This window comes from Entelurus aequoreus, linkage group LG16 (assembly GCF_033978785.1).
Source record: "Entelurus aequoreus isolate RoL-2023_Sb linkage group LG16, RoL_Eaeq_v1.1, whole genome shotgun sequence".
NCBI lineage: Eukaryota > Metazoa > Chordata > Actinopteri > Syngnathiformes > Syngnathidae > Entelurus > Entelurus aequoreus.
The window spans coordinates 27254034-27274655 of NC_084746.1; the positions used below are offsets into that span (position 1 = coordinate 27254034).

General features: G+C 39.7%; 1 protein-coding gene across 1 annotated transcript; it reads left to right on the forward strand.

Moving 5' to 3' along the window:
- Positions 1-2172: 2172 nt before the first annotated feature.
- On the forward strand, positions 2173-14578 carry ube2v2 (ubiquitin-conjugating enzyme E2 variant 2). Its single transcript, XM_062022516.1, has 4 exons — positions 2173-2291; positions 11836-11984; positions 12056-12181; positions 14349-14578. The coding sequence occupies exons 1-4, from the start codon at positions 2276-2278 to the stop codon at positions 14493-14495; spliced, it is 438 nt and encodes a 145-aa protein (XP_061878500.1). The 5' UTR covers positions 2173-2275; the 3' UTR covers positions 14496-14578.
- The last annotated feature ends 6044 nt before the right edge of the window (positions 14579-20622 follow it).

The following is a 20622-nucleotide window of genomic DNA, read 5'->3' on the forward strand; positions in this document are numbered from 1 at the left end:
ACGGCTTCGAAGCGATTCTGGACCACCATCCGCCGCCTCAGGAAGGGGAAGCAGTGCAATGTCAACACCGTGTATGGTGGGGATGGTGTTCTGCTGACTGCAGGTGTTGTGGATCAGTGGAGGGAATACTTCGAAGACCTCCTCAATCCCACCAACACGTCTTCCTATGAGGAAGCATTGCCTGGGCTATCTGTGGTGGGTTTGCCTATTTCTGGGGCTGAGGTAGTTAAAAAGCTCCTCGGTGGCAAGGCCCCGGGGGTGGATGAGATCCGCTCGGAGTTCCTTAAGGCTCTGGATGCTGTGGGGCTGTCTTGGTTGACAAGACTCTGCAACATCGCATGGACATCGAGGGCGGTACCTCTGGATTGGCAGACCGGGGTGGTGGTGCCTCTCTTTAAGAACGGGAACCGGAGGGTGTGTTCCAACTATCGTGGGATCACACTCCTCAGCCTTCCCGGTAAGGTCTATTCAGGTGTACTGGAGAGGAGGCTAGGCCGGAGGAACATTGTGGTTTTCGTCCTGGTCGTGGAACTGTGGACCAGCTCTATACTCTCGGCAGGGTCCTTGAGGGTGCATGGGAGTTTGCCCAACCAGTCTACATGTGCTTTGTGGACTTGGAGAAGGCATTCGACCGTGTACCCCGGGAAGTCCTGTGGCGAGTGCTCAGAGAGTATGGGGTATCGGACTGTCTGATTGTGGCGGTCCGCTCCCTGTATGGTCAGTGTCAGAGCTTGGTCCGCATTGCTGGCAGTAAGTCGGACCCGTTTCCAGTGAGGGTTGGACTCCGCCAAGGCTGCCCTTTGTTACCAATTCTGTTCATAATTTCTAGGCGCAGTCAGGGCGTTGAGGGTATCTGGTTTGGTGGCTGCATGATTAGGTCTCTGCTTTTTGCAGATGATGTGGTCCTGATGGCTTCATCTGGCCAGGATCTTCAGCTCTCACTGGATCGGTTCGCAGCCGAGTGTGAAGCGACTGGGATGAGAATCAGCACCTCCAAGTCCGAATCCATGGTTCTCGCCCGGAAAAGGGTGGAGTGGGGAGGAGATCTTGCCCCAAGTGGAGGAGTTCAAGTACCTCAGAGTCTTGTTCACGAGTGAGGGAAGAGTGGATCGTGAGATCGACAGGCGGATCGGTGCGGCGTCTTCAGTAATGCGGACGCTGTATCGATCAGTTGTGGTGAAGAAGGAGCTGAGCCGGAAGGCAAAGCTCTCAATTTAAAAGGCACTTCCTTTAGCGTCCTCTCTCACCTGAAACCTTCACCCCTTCACAGCCGCATGCTGTCCAGGCGTCCGCTTGTCCTCCATATAAACAGCGTGCCGGCCCACTCACATAATAATGTAACGTTGGACGGGGTTTAACAATGGTCTTTACTCAAAGATGTCAAGAACTGCTGACACGTTTTATGATCTTTTAACGGTCTAATGATAACGTTAATTTCAAGCACATGCGCGCGCACACACACACAGAAGTGAATGCAATCCATACTTGGTCAACAGCCATACATGTCACACTGACGGTGGCCGTATAAACAACTTTAACACTGTTACTAATATGCGCCACACTGTGAACCCACACCAAACAATAATGACAAACACATTTCGGGAGAACATCCGCACCGTAGCACAATATAAACACAACAGAACAAATACCCAGAACCCCTTGCAGCACTAACTCTTCCGGGACGCTACAATAACATCTACGACTTTTGGAGCTCACTGCACAACTGCACACACAACAAGAAGGAGACGAAGCAGAAGAACGAAGAAGAGACATGGCGACGACGAGTAAGAAGAATAAATACACTTGCAAGTTCCAAAATGATTGGAAAAAAGAATTTAATTTCATCCAGGACAGCTCGAAGGGGAAAGGGTATGCTGCCTGCTCCTCAAAGCCCCCCCCCCATCTCCCAAATTTGGAGGTCTCAAGGTTGGCAAGTATGCCGGGAGGAGCTGGACGAAGTGGCTAGGGAGAGGGAAGTCTGGGCTTCCCTGCTTAGGCTGCTGCCCCCGCGACCCGACCTCGGATAAGCGGAAGAAGATGGATGGATGGATGGTAACATCGCACAGTTGTATCAAATAAAGGTTGGAAGTTAAAAAAATATTTTTTTTCAAACGTACTAAAATGGCGTCTGACGCTACATATGTACAGTTTTAAAAAAAAGTTTGTGGTTCTATTGGAAGCGGAACCTGTTGTGATGTCGTCATTGCTCGGGAGGGAGTGTCGCCCTCCGCCGTGACGTCACTCTTCTCTGTGCTTCTGGACTAGGCTGAAGAAGATGGCGGCCTCCTCAGGTCTGTTAGCCTCCTAACTAGCATGTATCCTCATAGACAATACGCTCCCGTTTATTCCGGTTTGATTCGTGGCGTTCTGTAATAGACAGTCGAATAATTTCAAATGTGACAAAAAAGAGTCTCGTTTTGGTTTAAAAAAAACGCCATCAAGTGCGCGGGGCTACTGTGTCGCCAGCTTGCTTAGCTAGCAGAAGCATTGTGTTTAGTTTATGTGCGCCCATGAGTCATAAATGTGACTTTTAATAGCAAGGAAACGATGAAGAGCTTATATAGTATCATATATGACGTTTTATATCATGAAATGAGACAGCGGGGATTGTTTTTATTTGATGCTAACCTGGTGACGAGAACATTGTGACACAGCACAGCCGCACAGTCCCAGTCAGCTCGGAGTAGCAAAGCCACAATTAAAATAAAAAAAGCAATGCACATTGGCAATTTGGTCATGATGCTTATTTAATTACAATTGTATAAACACATAATAGCAATGTGGACAGGTTGTAGCAGGCACGCTAACATTCCCAATAATGTCTGGTGACGTTAGCATTAGCTGCTAGCTTGATTAGCATTGCGCTAGCTGTCGTTTATGTGTTTTTAACGTGGCTTTTTACATTTAGTCCCGTTTTTCGCACAATGTCGTATCGTTATAAACCCAGCTCTTAAGTAAACATCACAGTAGCGGTTACAGTTGCAAAGTTATCGTCGCCACGTTATTGTTCCAGGGATTAGTCAGAGCCCCTTTTCGCGAAAAGCATGTCACCATCAAAGCTGGTCTATCTATGGTCACTTGTATTTGATTGTTGCACCAAAAGAAGGCTTACTTCATATTTGTGCCATGGTTTGAAGTTGTATCCTCGCCCATGGCCTTCCGAGGTGTTACGTTTTTGCTGCGTAATTAACGCGGTCTGAAAATATAGCAACGCCCCAAAATATAACTGTCTGTGTGTGGATAGTGTAACTATGTTGACCTGTAATTAAGTGTTGTAAAATGTATACACTAGCGACACAAATATATATATATATATTTTTAACAGCATAACATTTCTCATGTCATAACATTAGGTACACCTGCTTATGGGGTACAACACAAACCTTACCAATGAACAGTGTTGGGGTAGTTACTGAAAACCAGTAACTAGTTACAGTTACTAGTTACTTTATTTCAAAAGTAACTCAGTTACTTACACCAAAAAGTAATGCGTTACTGTGAAAAGTAACTATTTAGTTACTTTTTTCTTCTTCTTTTTTTTTGTAAGGCTCGCATTAATGCCCTTTTAGCCTTCATTTCAGTACTGTTATTGCACTGGAGAATAATACAATCTGTTGATCAACTTGACATGCATTTGCATCACTGAACTCTGCTAAGCAATGTGGTCTACATACAACACACAAAGACATGTTTCAAAGGGCCAATTTATTTCAGGCCAGAAAAAATTGACAAAACTATTTTCAATAGCTGCAACATAATGGCACTTTAACTTTAAGTAGATAGGATTTTTGATCCAAGACACAACTTACATTTAACTAAAATTGTATTTTCTTTGTGCTTGACAAAAGAAAAGTATTGAGAATGTCTCCATGTTAAAAAAACTCGACTTCTGGCTTCGCCATGATGTCTTGTTAGTTGTTATGAGAGTAGCGTGTGTGTGTGTGTGTGTGTGTGTGTGGCCCTTTAAGACATGACAGCATGTGAGGTGAGTGACGTCAGTGAGTGAGTGAGTGGGCGAGAGAGGTGAGGGAACGGCGACAGGTGCTCTAGCTTGGTGGATGGCTGCGTCCAATAAAGTCACAAAGTTGCAACAAACCGCCGGCCTCGTCATTCACCCTCAGCTGTAAAGACCCACTTCCGGGTAAAGTGAAGGTTGTTAGCCCCGAAGTACATAGGCCCTGGAGGAACGTCTCCCTTGCGCCCCTCAACTACGGTCTGGGAGAACACAGACACGCCCACCCCTTCCCTCCCCCACACCCACACACACACACAGAGCGCGCCTCCGGCTTGTGACGCAAGAAGAATCAGAAGGACGACACCGCAGCGCTCCAATAAAACACACTCAGATCTTCTGTTTGTAGCCGATACTACATAAAAAATAACGTAAAATAACGCAGTAACGCATCATGTAGTAACGGTAACTGAGTTACTGAATATAAAAAATGATGTGTTAGATTACTAGTTACCGCTGCAACTAACGGCGTTACAGTAACGCGTTAGTCCCAACACTGCCAATGAACCTATTGTTCAATTCATATCTCTCATAGCTGAGCTTGATTGTCATTGGAAAGGTAGATTAGATGTATTGTATGTACAGTAGGGCTGGGCGATATGGACGAGAAAGTATATCTTGATATATGTTTACTTATACTCAATATTCGACATATATCTCGATATATTTTCCGGTGAAAGTATACATATAAAGATATTCATTTTTGAGTGAGATTCACTGAAATTGAAGTGATTGACAACTGTAGTGTAAACAGTCAGTGGCACTTTTATTAACCCAATTAGTCAAGATGGGTATTAACAGCACAGAAAATAAAGTGTTTAAGTAGCATAGAATTACATAACATGATTAATACGGAAAAATATTCTTTCTACGAAAAATTAATAACATAGCTGTGCAAATAATACAACATTTATCAAACTCAGATAAAAAATACATTTGCAGGCAGGCACTTTTTAATTCCCAGTCGACGATATAATGGACTGTCACACGGTATAGCGGTATAGCTCGGTTGGTAGAGTGGCCGTGCCAGCAACTTGAGAGTTCCAGGTTCGATCCCTGCTTTTGCCATCCTAGTCACTGCCGCTGTGTCCTTGGGCAAGACACTTTACCCACCTGCTCCCAGTGCCACCCACACTGGTTTAAAAATGTAACTTAGATATTGGGTTTCACAATGTAAAGCGCTTTGAGTCATTCGAGAAAAGCGCTATATAAATATAATTCACTTCACTTCACACACGTACGGTTCTGGTCAGCGCCAAGTAAGTGACTTGACTTAATTGTGTGGTTATGATCTTCCTCACTTCAGCATACATTTTTGGCAGCATTTCTCATGCGAAAGACGCCCGGCTTGGCAACTCGAGAGCAGTTTTGATTTGGGCTTACATGGTAAACAACTCAAATGAATGTTTTATCCAGACGCATATATATCCAAATGTGGCCAAGTAGACGCATTGTGGGTTTCCTGGACGTGGTCTACATCGCTAAAAGAAAACTCTAAAGAAGAGAATCCTTCTGCCATCTTCCACTAGTTTTTTAAATATATAAATCGCCCGCTTGAATATTCCCTCTTTTCTTCTACGGCTCTTTCGTCGTCATTTGGGATGTCTGTTGTGATTTCCCTTCATGGTTCGATGACCCGCCCTATCTTGCCTCTGATTGGCCTGTCTCTAATGTTTGCCTTAATCTCAGCTAATCGTGACTCATCATAGTAAACAACCAACCAATCATGGATGTTCTTATACGTGCAAGCACGTCTTGGAAGGAGAAAGAAGAGGGGTCTAATTAGTAAGGCCATGAGAGGGAGTGAGGCGTGGGGGAGAATCAAGAAACACAACAAATAAGCGGTGTTTGGTCATTTTAACGTGAAATAAATTATATCGATATTACAATATTTTCTTAATTCATATTTTGTTTAAAAATATATCAATATATCTTACAAACTCAATATATCGCCCAGCCCCAATGTACGTATCTCCTATTTTTAGAGTTTAATTAATTGAATTTGTCTACATGATGAACTTCACAATAAACACGTTTTGGTGACATTAGCGCTAAAATATGTTGTTTATTTATTTAAATATTTCAGTGTTTCCCCCAGAAAATTTGTTAGTTAAGGTGGTGGGAGGGGGGCGTCGCCCGGGATAGGCGGCCGGACGGGGAAGGGGGTGGGTGGGTGCTAGTAACAGTGTAACTCGGCCTGTCGCCATCACGTCTCCACCTCATCACTGCCACCACAGCCAGGGGAGGCAATAGACTACAGACTCTGATTACATTGGACACATTGTTTATTAAAAAATAACCAAATAACAATATCTTATAATAAATACAAATATTAGAGAAATAAAGAAGCCTACAATTTTTGGTTGTGTTTTCAGCTCCATTTGCAGAATGGCGATATATATCTCGATATTTTTTCCGTAAAGTACAAACAAAACACAAAACAGTCCTAGTTACCTGAGATACTAAGTATGTCATTATTATGACTTAGTAAGTCAATATTTTGACTTAGTAATTTGAGGTTAGTTTGTCTAAATTGTCAGACGATTGCTTCTCTGATGTCTCCATCATGTCCAAAAGTCTCTTCTTTATCTGGACGTCTTCTACTGCATTCAGCAACTTTGTCTCGATTGGAAGTTTTCGTTTTAGTTTGTCGTGCTTGTGGCTGTTGAGTTTTGCTTAGTGAAAAAAAAAATCATTTTTATAAGGATTTTTACAAAATTACATTCACTAATCATGAACACATTATTTTGGATGGATAAACCCACTTTAGCACATGTGTAAGATAGTGACATGTTATTTACAACATGTCAAATGGCCCTCAACATCGTCTGGAAGCAATGTGTGTCAATAAAGCACTTCAAGGTATTTTAATTTTGACAGAAAAAAAAAAATTTAATGCAACTGCAGTGTTACTTAACTCAATATTATTTATTACAAGAAACTACTCAAAACATTTTTAATACAACCCTATTTAAATACATCTAAAACAGCTGAACTTTAATATATGCTTGCCATCTTGACTTCTGATTCCAAAGCAAGTATTTTTTTTACACTGCTGTCAAACAATGATAATATTAAAACTAATGGGCAAAATAAGATTCTACATTGTTTAAAGTGGTGATCTGAGAGCATTTGTAATTGCAGTGCAGTTCATATAAAAATGTTTTGATGCCCCAGATATAAAACATTTATCTGTCTTTTAACAATATTACTTCCTAGCAATGAAGTTAGCGCCCACATACCTGAAGTAGAGCTCTTCTCTCTTTCACCACAGAAGATTGTGGATTGCTCCCATTGGAATCTTGCTGCTCTTGTACATCATTCGGCATATCTTTGTCTGTGACCAGGCTGTCAAGGGTGAATGGAGAATCCAAACTCCTGTGAGAGCTTGTGTCAATATCTGAAGTTTCTATTCGAAATTGAATGTATGTAGTTAATAAATAAATGATAAATGGGTTATACTTGTATAGCGCTTTTCTACCTTCAAGGTACTCAAAGCGCTTTGACAGTATTTCCACATTTACCCATTCACACACACATTCACACACTGATGGCGGGAGCTGCCATGCAAGGCGCTAGGGGAGGCTAATGCCTACATACAGGGCATTGCAGTAGTCTAAACGAGTCGAGATAAAGGCATGGATTAATTTCTCGAGATCATGTCCTGATCACTTTCGCTATTTGGCGTAATTGATAAAAGCTTTTTTGTACAACGCTGCTGATTTCTTTTTCGAATTTAAAATCTGAGTCGAACTTTACCCCCAGGTTTGTGACACAGTCGCTGAGATATGGGGTCAGAGTGCCGAGGTCAACGTTGGGGGTCAAGTTTAAGTCAAAGCATAAACATTTTGTAAATTTATCAATCAGTATTTTAAGTACATTATTCTTGTGCATAATGTAGGTCCGCTTTTCCTCCATATACACAGCGTGCCGGCCAAGTCACAATACATCTACGGCTTTTGGAACTCAGTGCACACACAAAGTGCACACACAACAACCTATCTGGATTCGATAAGAGATTCGATAAAGAATCGGTTCGATAAGAGCAATGTTTCCCACACATTCATTTATTTGTGGCGGCCCGCTACGAAAGAATTACGTCCGCCACAAACAAAAAAAACAACTTTTTTTTTTTGTCCTGTCCAGCTTCTCAGGCAAATCATATAGTTGATGTAGATGCCCATATAGGCTGTTCAGATTTACTTTACAAAAGAGAAGTGTAGGATACTTCTCTCGTTGCCTTATTTGTATTTGACCACTACTGTTTTCTGTTTATTTGTTACTGACTGTGGCAGGACACCTCTGCCTCTGTCTCACTTTATGTTGCTGGTAAATAATATGGTTGTAGTAGTAGGCTAAAATTAAATTATTTAGTATGCACTAATTAAAGGGGCAGAGCTTTAAGAGACATTTTAGCTTTTATATTTTATAAGATATATTTTTTGTAACAACCACAATTGATAAATATATTTCAGTGAATAACTTATTGTTCAAATCTGTATATAAATATGTACATAAAGTGTTGTAATTATATTGTAAAATGGATGGATGGATGGATGGATGGATGGACGTTTAAAACAAAACTGTTATTATTAATTAGTAAGTATACATTTTTTGAGCCTTTTTAGAGAAAATCATATCATTGTAGTAAATTATGCAAATTACTCGATGATGTCATGGTGACCACGCCCATAGCCACGCCCCCACCACCACAGGTATCTTGGCAGTTTATGGGAAACACTGAAGAGGATTCGATAATGGCCTCGACATTGATAATTTCTTAACGAACATCATCTCTAGTCTACACATAATCAGGTTTCGGCAGCGCTGTTTTCGGTGATCAAAGTATTTTTTTCGGCGGCCGAATTTTGGTGCATTTTAGCAGTCATCCATCCATCCATTTTCTACCACCTGTCCCCCTCTGGGTCACGTACGGTGCTGGAGCCTATTCCAGCTTCATTTGGGCAATAGTGCGCAAATAATAGGTTATATATATCCATTCATACTGTAATGACCTGCTGGTGGTAATGTTTCATGTCCGTGTCGTTTTTATCTGATGTTCATTTCTTCCATATTTGCAAACACAATGTCTGTGCCTGAAAGCGGATTGGCGGAGAATGAAGAACTGTTGTGTGTCCAAGGAAGCACAAAGACAAAAGTGTTTGCACAGGAGGTAAAACCTGTGATTGGCAATAAAAGTTACATACAGCATCGGATGGTGTGTGACTTCTTTTGGAGGCTACAATACATTATATTAATTAAATTTGTTTTTGCGTAAAAACACTTATTTTCAAGATGCAGGGGCTATGATTTTGCCATGGCGGGCCGCCACAATCAAATGCATTAAGGGGAAACCCTGAATGTAAAGAAAAGTGAAGTAGCAGCAATGGTGAGATCCCAAACTTCTAGTAGACTTTCTCTTTTTTTTCCCATTCATTCACTCTTACTGTGTTTCAGTCACAAGCTCTGGAATTTGCATGCACGTTACCCTGCCCACTAATCGTTTTTTTTCCCATCGGAATATTTATAAGAACAGTGGGATAGTACACCTCCCCTTTCTTTGAAGATGTTTGCTATGAAAGGACATAGATCTTGTTTAAAGTGCTCTCCGTCACCATTTGAAGTGTGTGTGCTTCATCATTTTACAACACTGCATGTTCAATGCTTCCTGAGAACATTGACTTCAAGCGCAACACTTATTCTGACACTTTGATTGACCACATTTTTTTTTAGATTGTAGTGTTATTAACTTGGTGGCTCTTAGCACTTCAGGCAGGAGCACACAAACCATTGGCCTAAATCATTTGGTTAAAAAAAAATCAGCAGCAAGGGCGCTTTGTGCTCCATTGGTCGTAGCTTATTTCATGTGGCTGATTTATTAAGTGTATGTGCGTAAGAGGTCTTCAGGTAAACGCTTGTTGTGAACGTACATTATTGTGCTTTGTGGACACATTTTTACAAGTTTTCATCTTTGAGGCAACATGCTATTTATTGAGTTCATGTTTGTACCATTAGGTGCTGCTGTGGAGCCTCTTAAGCCCTTTATTGGGCATTTATAAATTTTCTCTACTGCTTGGCCTTATTAGGGTCCACGGGTAAGCTGGACCCTATCCTAGCTGACTTTAGGCAAGTAGCGGGGCACTAGAGATGGGCCATATGACTTAAAATCTATATCGTGATCTACATTGCAGCCTCCTGTGATAACAATACATATCATATAATTTGGTATATAAATGATGACAGAGGCATTTTAAAATGGGTTACTAAGGCTCCTAATTTGCGTGCTGACGCATGTGGTAACAATTTAGGTCATTTCCTGTTATCAGATTTTCTTAAAACTATTATCAATCTACTATAATGTTTACTGTTAATAGCTGGTTAGTTTCTGTTGTAGGATATTTCTATCTACACTTCTGTTAAAATTTAATAAGCACTTATTCTTCTGTTGTTTAAATTCTTTACTTTAGTTTTGAACAAAACCACAAATTGGGTATTGATTCAATACCAAGTACCGTATTTTCCGAGCTATAAAGCGCATCCATCAAATTTGAGAAAAAGTAAATATGTTTACATATATAAGCCGAACCGGACTATATACCGCAGATATATACCAGTTAGGGAATGACTATTAATTGTTGGCGCCGATATTTGGCATTTTGATGTATATCGATATCAGCCTTCTTTTATCAGTATTGGCAATTTTATTTATTTTTAAAAAACAACAACAGAAAAAAAACTTCAGCAGATACAATAAATATATACACATATGATACTAGTATAATAAAATAATAGTGATTGATTGGTAGAGGATAACTTAGTAATAACAACCAGTGCTCCTTTCTGCTAAGATGCTGCCGTGCTCAGACTTAAAGTAATTGCTACCAAGTGGACAAGTGGTAGGATTAAATAGGCTTTGCCTCCTTTCTGGACATGTTGTAAAGAGAAATAATAAGAAGGTCCTGAGTTCGATCTCCGGCCTCTGGGTCTTCCTGTGTGGAGTTTGCATGTTCTCCCCGTGACTACGTGGCTTCCCTCCGGGTACTCCGGCTTCCTCCCACCTCCCAAAGACATGCACCTGGGGATAGGTAGATTGGCAACACTAAATTGGCCCTAGTGTGTGAGTGTGAATGTTGTCTATCTGTGTTGGCCCTGCGATGATGTGGAGACTTGTCCAGGGTGTACCGCGCCTTCCGCCCGAATGCAGCTGGGATAGGTTCGAGCACCCTTCGCGAGCCCGAGATAGACAAGCGGTAGAAAATGGATGGACTAATTTTGTGCATGGACACGTACTGACTGATTCTGCTTTCTTAGTCTTCTTATTGTCTGGCAGACCAAGTCAGTGCTTATAAGATGTGTTAAGAAGCAGAGTTACGATTCAATCTACTGTATGGAATTGGAACGACATGCTGTATTCACAGACTGTCCCACTATACTGTATGTAAGAGCGAAGGTGTTTACTCGTAGTTTAAAATCTAAACGTTGTTGTCCAAGTGTATTTGTGGTGACTGCCTGTGTATGGCAAACACCGATATGCTGCATTCCCAGGATGATAGTGAGGATTTAAACCAGAGACTCATTTATTTTGCCTTGCTGCAAAATTTTGCGGTCCGAGAAGTATTTATACGTCTGGCGCTGATGTCAATTATGTAATTTCAGAATGACGTGTCGTCTGATGTACTGAGTTTGCGGGGTGGGGAAGAACTAGATTTATTTTGTATAGTGCTTAAGTTCTTTCACTGTACAGCTCAGCTAATCTGTTACAAACTGTTATACCAGACAATAAAACTTTGGTAATTTTACTTAAAACCATTTTGTTGTTGAAGGAGTTAGAGTTCCTCGCAATTTTCGCCTGTTGGAAGAGCTGGAAGACGGCCAGAAGGGCGAAGGCGATGGCACAGTGAGCTGGGGCCTGGAGAATGACGAGGACATGAACCTCACGCAGTGGACCGCCATGATCATCGGACCCGTCAGAGTAAGCACTCACACTTAAGCCTAACTACCAGCATACTTTATTACAAGTTCTCTTTTTCTCTTATGATTTAGACCACTTATGAGAACAGGATATACAGCCTGAAAGTGGAATGTGGACCCAAATACCCAGAGACAGCCCCGACTGTTAGATTTGTAACAAAAATTAGCATGAACGGGATAAATAATTCCAACGGGATGGTAAGCAATGTAACTTCTATGTGGTTTATTGTTACAGTATCTAACAAAAGTGAATACACCCCTCACATTTCAGCAACTATTTTTATTAGCGATACACAATATATCTTTTTTAAGCAGATACGGATAACTTCCTGCCTCAAGACCGATGCCGATAAGTTTATATCTATTATTATTTTAAGTTCAATTAACTAGTCTGTGCACACCTTGAGGTAGGATTGCACAATTTTGATTAAAAAAAATAATTGTGATTTTTCTCTCTGAAATTGCAAAAGTGATTTGATGTGCGATTTTTATATTTCATACATAAAACTGCGAAAATAACAATTGAAGGAAGACCTGTTACTTTTACATTGTCACTCAACATATTATAATCTCAAGGTGCCACACATTAAAACAATATGCAATAATTTACTTAAAAAAATATTGGGCTTTATGCAGACAGACGACTTAGAGCTTTTGTCTAAGTCCTGCCCTTTAACTGAAAAAATAATCGATAAAAATAGTGTTTAAAATGTAATGTAGTCATAATATATATTATTTATATAAGTATTCATTTAAAATGATATCAACTTTTGTCATTACTCTAGAATTGCTTACCATTGTACTGTAATTGGAAGATAATTAACTAAAGGGACTCATTTTTTGTAAGCATACATTTTACCTAAATAGATATTAAACATCTTAAAGTGCATTTTTTCCCAGTTGTCTTTCTTTTATTGCTATCACGTGATCGCAGCATTTTTGCTCGTTCGTCCGTGCTTACTGGCTCATATTGCCCATCCGATTTGAAGCTGAAACATTCTCACAACGGGACATTTGGCTTTATATCTTATTTTTTCCTCCTAATTTGTGATACTTTGCAACACTTCTCACTGGCGGGTCACGTGGCTCTCTGAGTGTGTTGGCAGCGGCACCCCTCTCTGCCGAGACAAAGATTGTGAATGAGTGAAAAGAGGGGTCACTATGTGCAGTTAATTTAAAAGTTAAATAAACGCAGTCAGGTACTAAGAACGATGCACAAGGTAAGGCGCCTTTCTTCCTGTTTGAAGCGAGAGACGAAGAAACGCGAGTCTCAACAGTTCTGATTGGCGATCACGTCTGCCAATCAAATGCCGGTGATGGCGCAGGAAAAAAAAACAAAAAACCTTAGCCTCTTGCGGTTGTTTGCAGCACTATTTAAAACCTAGATGTCGATTCCATTTCGATTAATCGTGCAGCACTACCTGTAGGTTAGAAAGAATCCAAAAAAGGTGGCTTTGACAAAGTATAGCTGTAGATTTGTCCTGACAAAGGCCGATATCTTCAACGATGGTAAAGGGCTGGTTCTCCAACGCCGTCATTTCCATGATAACATCACACATCGCTTTAGTCCTCGGGTCGTCTCTGGCAAACTTTTTGCACATTTCAAACGCTTTCAGGAAATGAAAAAGCTTTCTTTGCGGCTGGCTTTGTGACAGCTTCTTTAGCAGCAGGGTTAAAGCTTTTGTACTTAAAAAAATAAAATTTGAAGCTGAATATCAAGTCTGGATATTGAATTTTTAAAAATACCTGTGCACACAATGTTTGGTTGAATATTATAATGATTCACCCTGGTGACAATACATTACTGGTTTGAATAGATTATTTTCATTTTTCACTTACATATATTGTTTATTTGAGCTTCTGCTTTTTTCAGATTCAAATGTATTTTTTTGCAGTTTTGAAGTAAATTTTTTCCGGTACAATATAGGGATGTTCCGACCAGGGTTTTAGGCTGCTGATTCCAATACCAATCATCCATGAATGAGATTTGCCGGGCCGATACTAATATCGTTACCGTTACATGTATTAACTTTCCATTTTTAAATTTTTTTACGATGGGTGCGATTTGTTGTTTAACAATATCAGCACAATTTTTTAACCAGTTCATTATTCTCTTGTATTAGATACTATTGTTTGAGCAAAACGAATTCAATAGTACACAATAACTAAAATAAAATCAAAAACAATTTTTCCATTGCTCATTTAAATATTTCGTTTGTACACGCACTAAAGTATATCCAAGTTGACTCTCTACAGTATTGTGCTCAATTGTGAGGGGTGTACTCACCTATGGGAGATCTTGAATCAAGCTTCCTGAAAAAGTGTCTGTCCTGTCAACTAAAGCGTTGTTCTTTTTGTCTCACAGGTGGACTCGCGTAGCATACCAGTATTAGCAAAATGGCAGAATTCTTATACCATAAAAATTGTTCTTCAAGAGTTAAGGCGTCTAATGATGTCCAAAGAAAATATGAAGCTTCCACAACCTCCAGAAGGACAAACCTACAGCACTTAGTCATAATGGATTGTTTTGACCTGTGTCTTAAAAACCTTATTTAGAAATATTCTGTCCAAAAAAAAAAACAGTAACAAAGAAAATCAAGAGGCTCACCTTGCACATATACAATAAAGTCTGCAGGAGCAGGATTGGACTTAATCACATTATATTTCAAAATAAAAAGTCAGTGCGGAGCATCTACAACAAGAACCATTATCATAATTACTAATATGTTCAATGCAGCCTAAGTGGGCTTAATGATGCCTCACACTGTTAGCATTGTGTTCACCAGAGGGGGCAAATAGTGTAACTCATACCTTCTTAAGTTAAAGTCAGAAAAGACAAGCCACTTTTTTTCTCTTTTTTTTTATATGCAGGTGGCTCAGTAATACAGAACTGTTGCTCTGTAGTCTAAAAGTAGTGTCACAAGGTGAGATTTCTTTTTATAAATATATAAATAGATACAGTATATATGTATTTGACACAATACCAATGTTTTTTTTTTCTCAAGCTGTTTTGACATGTAACAGACGTTGAAGCCTGTTCTGTTCTGGGGGAAGAAAAAGACGAAATAAACCAGCCCTTGCATTTAACGCCTAGTGAAAATGGCAGGTGTATGAACTTGTGATTTTCTGACATTAAAAATCACTGCAAAAAACCCAACTACGTCCCAAACGCTTTTTTTTTCTGTCCAACCCAACGTGCGAATGAGTGGGTCCCCTTATTGCGCCAAAAGGGGGCGTAGTTTCCCTGTTGATCCCTGTTTCCTCTCTTGTTAAGCACTTCTTCAAGATTGTCTTGTAACCGGTGGCAATGTTGAGGGAGATCCTTGAGGGTCCTCTACAAATATGTGAAAGCTTAAACGGATTTCTACTCGATCAATGCTGTATCGATTTTGCATTAGTCAAAATTGATGTTCTTCCCTATTCGTGGTGTGATTACAATACAATAGGGCAGGGGTGTCAAACTCATTTTAGCTCAGGAGCCTCATGGAGGAAAATCTGCACACGCGGGCAGGACAATTAAAATCATGGCATTAAAAGTAAAAAATAAAGACAACTTCAGATTATTTTCTTTGTCTTACTTTGGCCAAAAATAGAACAAACAGTCTGAAAATATTACAATACAAATATAGAAAAAAATACAGGCAGCGGTAAAGTTTAGATTAGGGGTGTCAAACTGATTTCAGATCGAGGGCCATATGGAGAAAATCTACTCCCAAGTGGGCCGGACTGGTAAATAATTAAAATTAAAGACAACTTCAAATTGTTTTCTTTGTTTAAAAATAGAACGAGCACATTCTGAAAATGTACAAATCATAATGTTGTTTTTTTACAATTACATGTTGCAGTTAATAGTATTCTATCTTTATTTGTTGTTATTTATACTTTATGAATAAATTATGTGATATTGTTTATCAGTCAACTCATTGGTGTTCATTTTCAACCTATCAAGATAAAAAAATAATATCAAAATCAAATTACAGGATGTTGTTTATGTAGTTTGCTCATTTTCCTCGACTGGTGTACTAACGTGGTTTTTTTTTTTTTTTTTTTTTTTTACATATGTAGCATAATCTACAAAGATACAAATAATTGCTATTGCGACATCTAGTGGACACATTTAGAACAGCAGTTTCTTTCATTAAAAAATTTCGGCTCATTTTTATACTTGGCAAACTCATTCCGCGGTCTGGATAAAACCTGTTTGCGGGCCTGATGCGGGCCGTACGTGTGATACCCCTGGTTTAGATCCATGAAGGAAAGAAGAAAGTGAATTAATGTTTATAACTGAATAACGTTACGTTGGCATAAACATTTATTTTCTATCGTATTTTTTTTTATATGAATTAAGTAACGTTTATGACAACCTTTTTCCAAAACACAATATAGAATGTGAGATATAACAGGATAATGCGTACATTTAACATTTGTTTTCAAAACGCTTACAAAAAATTGGGACCCCAAAAATTTACTGGCATTTTGAAAATTCCTAGTGCCAACACTGATGGAGTATTGGTGCGTGCAAAACAGCAGCAGGCTGTTGCCTGCGGGCCGGTTCTAATACTAATTAAATATCATCTCGGGGGCCATAGATAATTCATTCGTGGGCCGGATCTGGCCTTGACTTTGACACCTATGAAATAGGGTGACCATATTTTGAGTACCAAAAATCTGGAAACTCAACCTAGCAATGAGAGCTACAAACAGGGTGTTAAGCAGGCATATGCGAGGGGGCAGTCCAAAATGTGAGGGGGCACCATTTGTACACACAACTCCATCATGCTCCAGCACTTTTTTCTGTGCTTATTCAGTAGTAACATTGCCTTCTTCGTTGAAATAGGTAGCAACGTGTCCAACACCGATCTGGAGAAGTGGACTTATACAACTTGGGTGTACCACCTGAAGACTAAGCTCCTGCTGGCTCAGCTCTTAAAGCAAGGGTGACAAACATATGACCCGTGGGCTTGTTCAGGCCCCTGGAACAAGTATTATCCAGCTTGCGAGAGGAGTTTGCTGTAAGTAATAACAATTTGCTGACATTTTTAGAAAGAAAGAAACTACTGTTTTAAATGTGTCGACTGGATGTCGCAATAGCAGTTATTTGTTGCAAGAGGCGCATGACTTCAGAGGAGAGGAGTCAGAGCTATGTGCCGTGTTAAGATGAGAAGGGTCGAGCTGCCGCCACAGACACTCTTAAGTGGCACCCACTTTAATTTGCTCTCACATGTGTGATGACAACGTAAGTGAACCGTGTCTTAAAGATGTGTCGCTGACAGTGTTGGGTTAGTTACTGAAAACCAGTAACTAGTTACAATTACTAGTTACTTTATTTCAAAAGTAACTCAGTTACTAACTCAGTTACTTACACCAAAAAGTAATGCGTTACTGTGAAAAGTAAATATTTAGTTACTTCTTTTCCCCCCCTTTTTTTAAGGCTCCCATTAATGCCCTTTTAGCCTTCATTTCAGTACTGTTATTGCACTGGAGAATAATACAATCTGTTGATCAACTTGACATGCATTTGCATCACTGAACTCAGAAAGCAATGTGGTCTACATACAACACACAAAGACAAAGATATGTTTCAAAGGGCCAATTTATTTCAGGCCAGAAAAAATTGACAAAAGTATTTTAAATAGCTGCAACATAATGGCACTTTAACTTTAACTCTAAGTAGATAGGATCTTTGATCCAAGACACAACTTACATTTAACTAAAATGTTATTTTCTTTGTGCTCGACAAAAGAAAAGTATTGAGAATGTCTCCATGTTAAAAAACTCGACTTCTGGCTTCGCCATGATGTCTTGTTAGTTGTTATGAGAGTAGCGTATTTGTGTGTGTGTGTGTGTGTGTGTGTCCCTTTAAGATATGACAGTATGAGAGGTGAGTGACGTCAGTGAGTGAGTGGGCAAGAGAGGTGAGGGAGCGGCGACAGTGAGTGCGTGTAGGTGCTCTAGCTTGCTGGATGGCTGCGTCCAATAAAGTCACAAAGTTGCAACAAACCGTCATTCACCCTCAGCTGTAAAGACCCTCTTCCGGGTAAAGTGAAGGTTGTTAGACCCGAAGTACGGCTCTGGAGGAACGTCTCCCCTGCGGGGAGGCGTGCTTTCTGTGGGTGGGGGAAAGCACGCCTCTTCTTTTCCACCGGAGCTCTCCAATAAAACACACTCTGATCTTCAGTTTCTAGCCGATACTACATAAAAATAACGTAAAATAACGCAGTAACGCATCATGCAGTAACGGTAACTGAGTTACTGTATATAAAAAAATAACGCGTTAGATTACTAGTTACCGCCGAAACTAACGGCGTTACAGTAACGCGTTACTTAGTAACGCGTTAGTCCCAACACTGGTCGCTGACCACGCAAGAGTGTACACTTCGATCCAAAACGGATAATGCAACGTACCATGGTTGTTATTTTAGTTGATGAATGTATTGCTTTTTCGGCTGATCATATGCAACTCTATATGGGATGCCGAATCTAAAAATTCAGTCACACTTTTCTAGAAGATGTATTTCTCAGATTTAACTCACTTTTCCCACATTTAGCTCATTTTCATCACATTTAAATTTAAAGTAAACGTGGACTCAAAATATATCTAAATGTTATATCTATACCTAAATCTTAAATATAAATGTATATGTTAAATATAAATATTAAATCAAAATCTTGAGTCTAAATCTAAATGTGAGCACTAAAAAGAGATGGGATCCGAAAACCCATTCTTGTTCAGAACCAGTTCCAAGTGTATCAATTCCTTGGAATCGCTTGCCGTTTGTTCAAACGATTCACTTACCGATCCTCCCGGGTAGGGATGACATTGCGAAGGAACGACAGATCTCAAAATGGCGGAACCCGGGTGCAACAAACGCTCTACAGTTGACTACATTTTACAAGAAAAGATTACAACAGTGCTACTTGTAATAATTATAAGGCTGCTTGTTCATCACAAGGAGGACATGCAAGCAATATGCTGAAACATTTGAACACACAGCATGCAATAATTATGTCTGAAATAGGTCTTGGAACAAGTGCTTTTGTAGTTTGTTATTATTATTCACATACGAGCTTGTCGAAATTACCATACAGTATAGCAGGTATTCTCAAACTGTGGTCCAGTAGTGGTACACAGGCTCCATCTAGTGGTAGGCCAAAGAAAAGGTTGATTAAAGTACAGTGTTCTATTTTCCTACTGTATATTCAAACGCAGTGTTACTGATCAAACTGTGTGTAACGTTACAGTGGCCAACAATATTAAATATACTTGCTAAATAACTGATTGATTGATTGATAGGTTAATCAAGGTTCATACCGTTTTTGTTTTGGTTTGCTTCCTGGTATGTAAAAAAAAATAACCGCAATATATAAATTATTTTTTTACCTTAATTGCAATGGTTATTTTGTTCAAGGAAACCTTTAGCGTTGATGCACATGCTCAGTAGCCTTGTGTAGCAAATTTTTACAGGTAGCACATTTTCTCGGAACACCGACTTGAACAGGCTAGCGGTTAGCCTATCATCCTTTAACATCACCTGTAGTGCTTCCTGTGCGGTGGTGGGTGTTAAGGTGTTCTGTTAATTGCTTAATTGTAGTAAAAGTTCATGAAGTGCTCTGCTGTTGTCTTACAGCAACTTTTGTTCTGGTTCTGGCGGAAAGCAAAGACATGTGCTTAAAAAAACAAAAACAATCACTAGACTAGGGCTGGGCGATATGGCCTTTTTTTAATATCTCGATATTTTTAGGCCATATCGCGATACACGATATATATCTCGATATTTTGCCTTAGCCTTGAATTAACACTTGATACATATAATCACAGCAGTATGATGATTCTATGTGTCTACATTAAAACATTCTTCTTCATACTGCATTAATATATGCTCATTTTAAACTTTCAGGCAGAGAAGGAAATCACAACTAAGTCAATTTACCAAAACTGTATTTATTAAACAGTTATTAAGCAGTGGCACAAACATTCATGTCATTTCCAAAACAGAAAGTGCAAGATTGTCAGAGACATTTTAAAACAAGCTATAAGTGCACTTTTGTGCATGATGTCACTAAAATGACATATCAAAACAACACTAAATTAAAGAGCACTTTTTGTACAGAACGCCACTACAATAGTTTAAAAACATGATGTCACACAAGATATTTCAATAAGTGTCAAATAAAAATGAGCTGCATAATAGGAAATCAAATAGTGTTCATCCTTCGCTGTGTGGTAGGTTCCTGCGGACATTATCTCCTTTTGTTGTCGACTCTTTTTTTCATACGGTGTTGATCTGGAAATGTTTGCCTCGGCATTTTGATGGTGTGTGGGTGTGGCACCGAATGGAGATGTTGACATGCGGAGTAAGCACTCTTCATTCTCTAGCAGGTGACTTTTCAAATGATGCTACATATTAGCAGTAATGCTACTTTTTGTAGAAACGCTTTTGCCCCACACTTGACAAATTACGGTTGTCTGTTTGACATATTCCCACTTGAAGGCAAACCACCGCCAGACGATGGACCCCCTGCTGTTTTCTTGGGAATTAATTCTTCCTTCATTTGTTACCAGATTCGCACCTTCTTTCTCTCGTATTACCACTCGCACCACAGCTAACGGTACCCATGCTGCTACCTCTCTGCTCCGC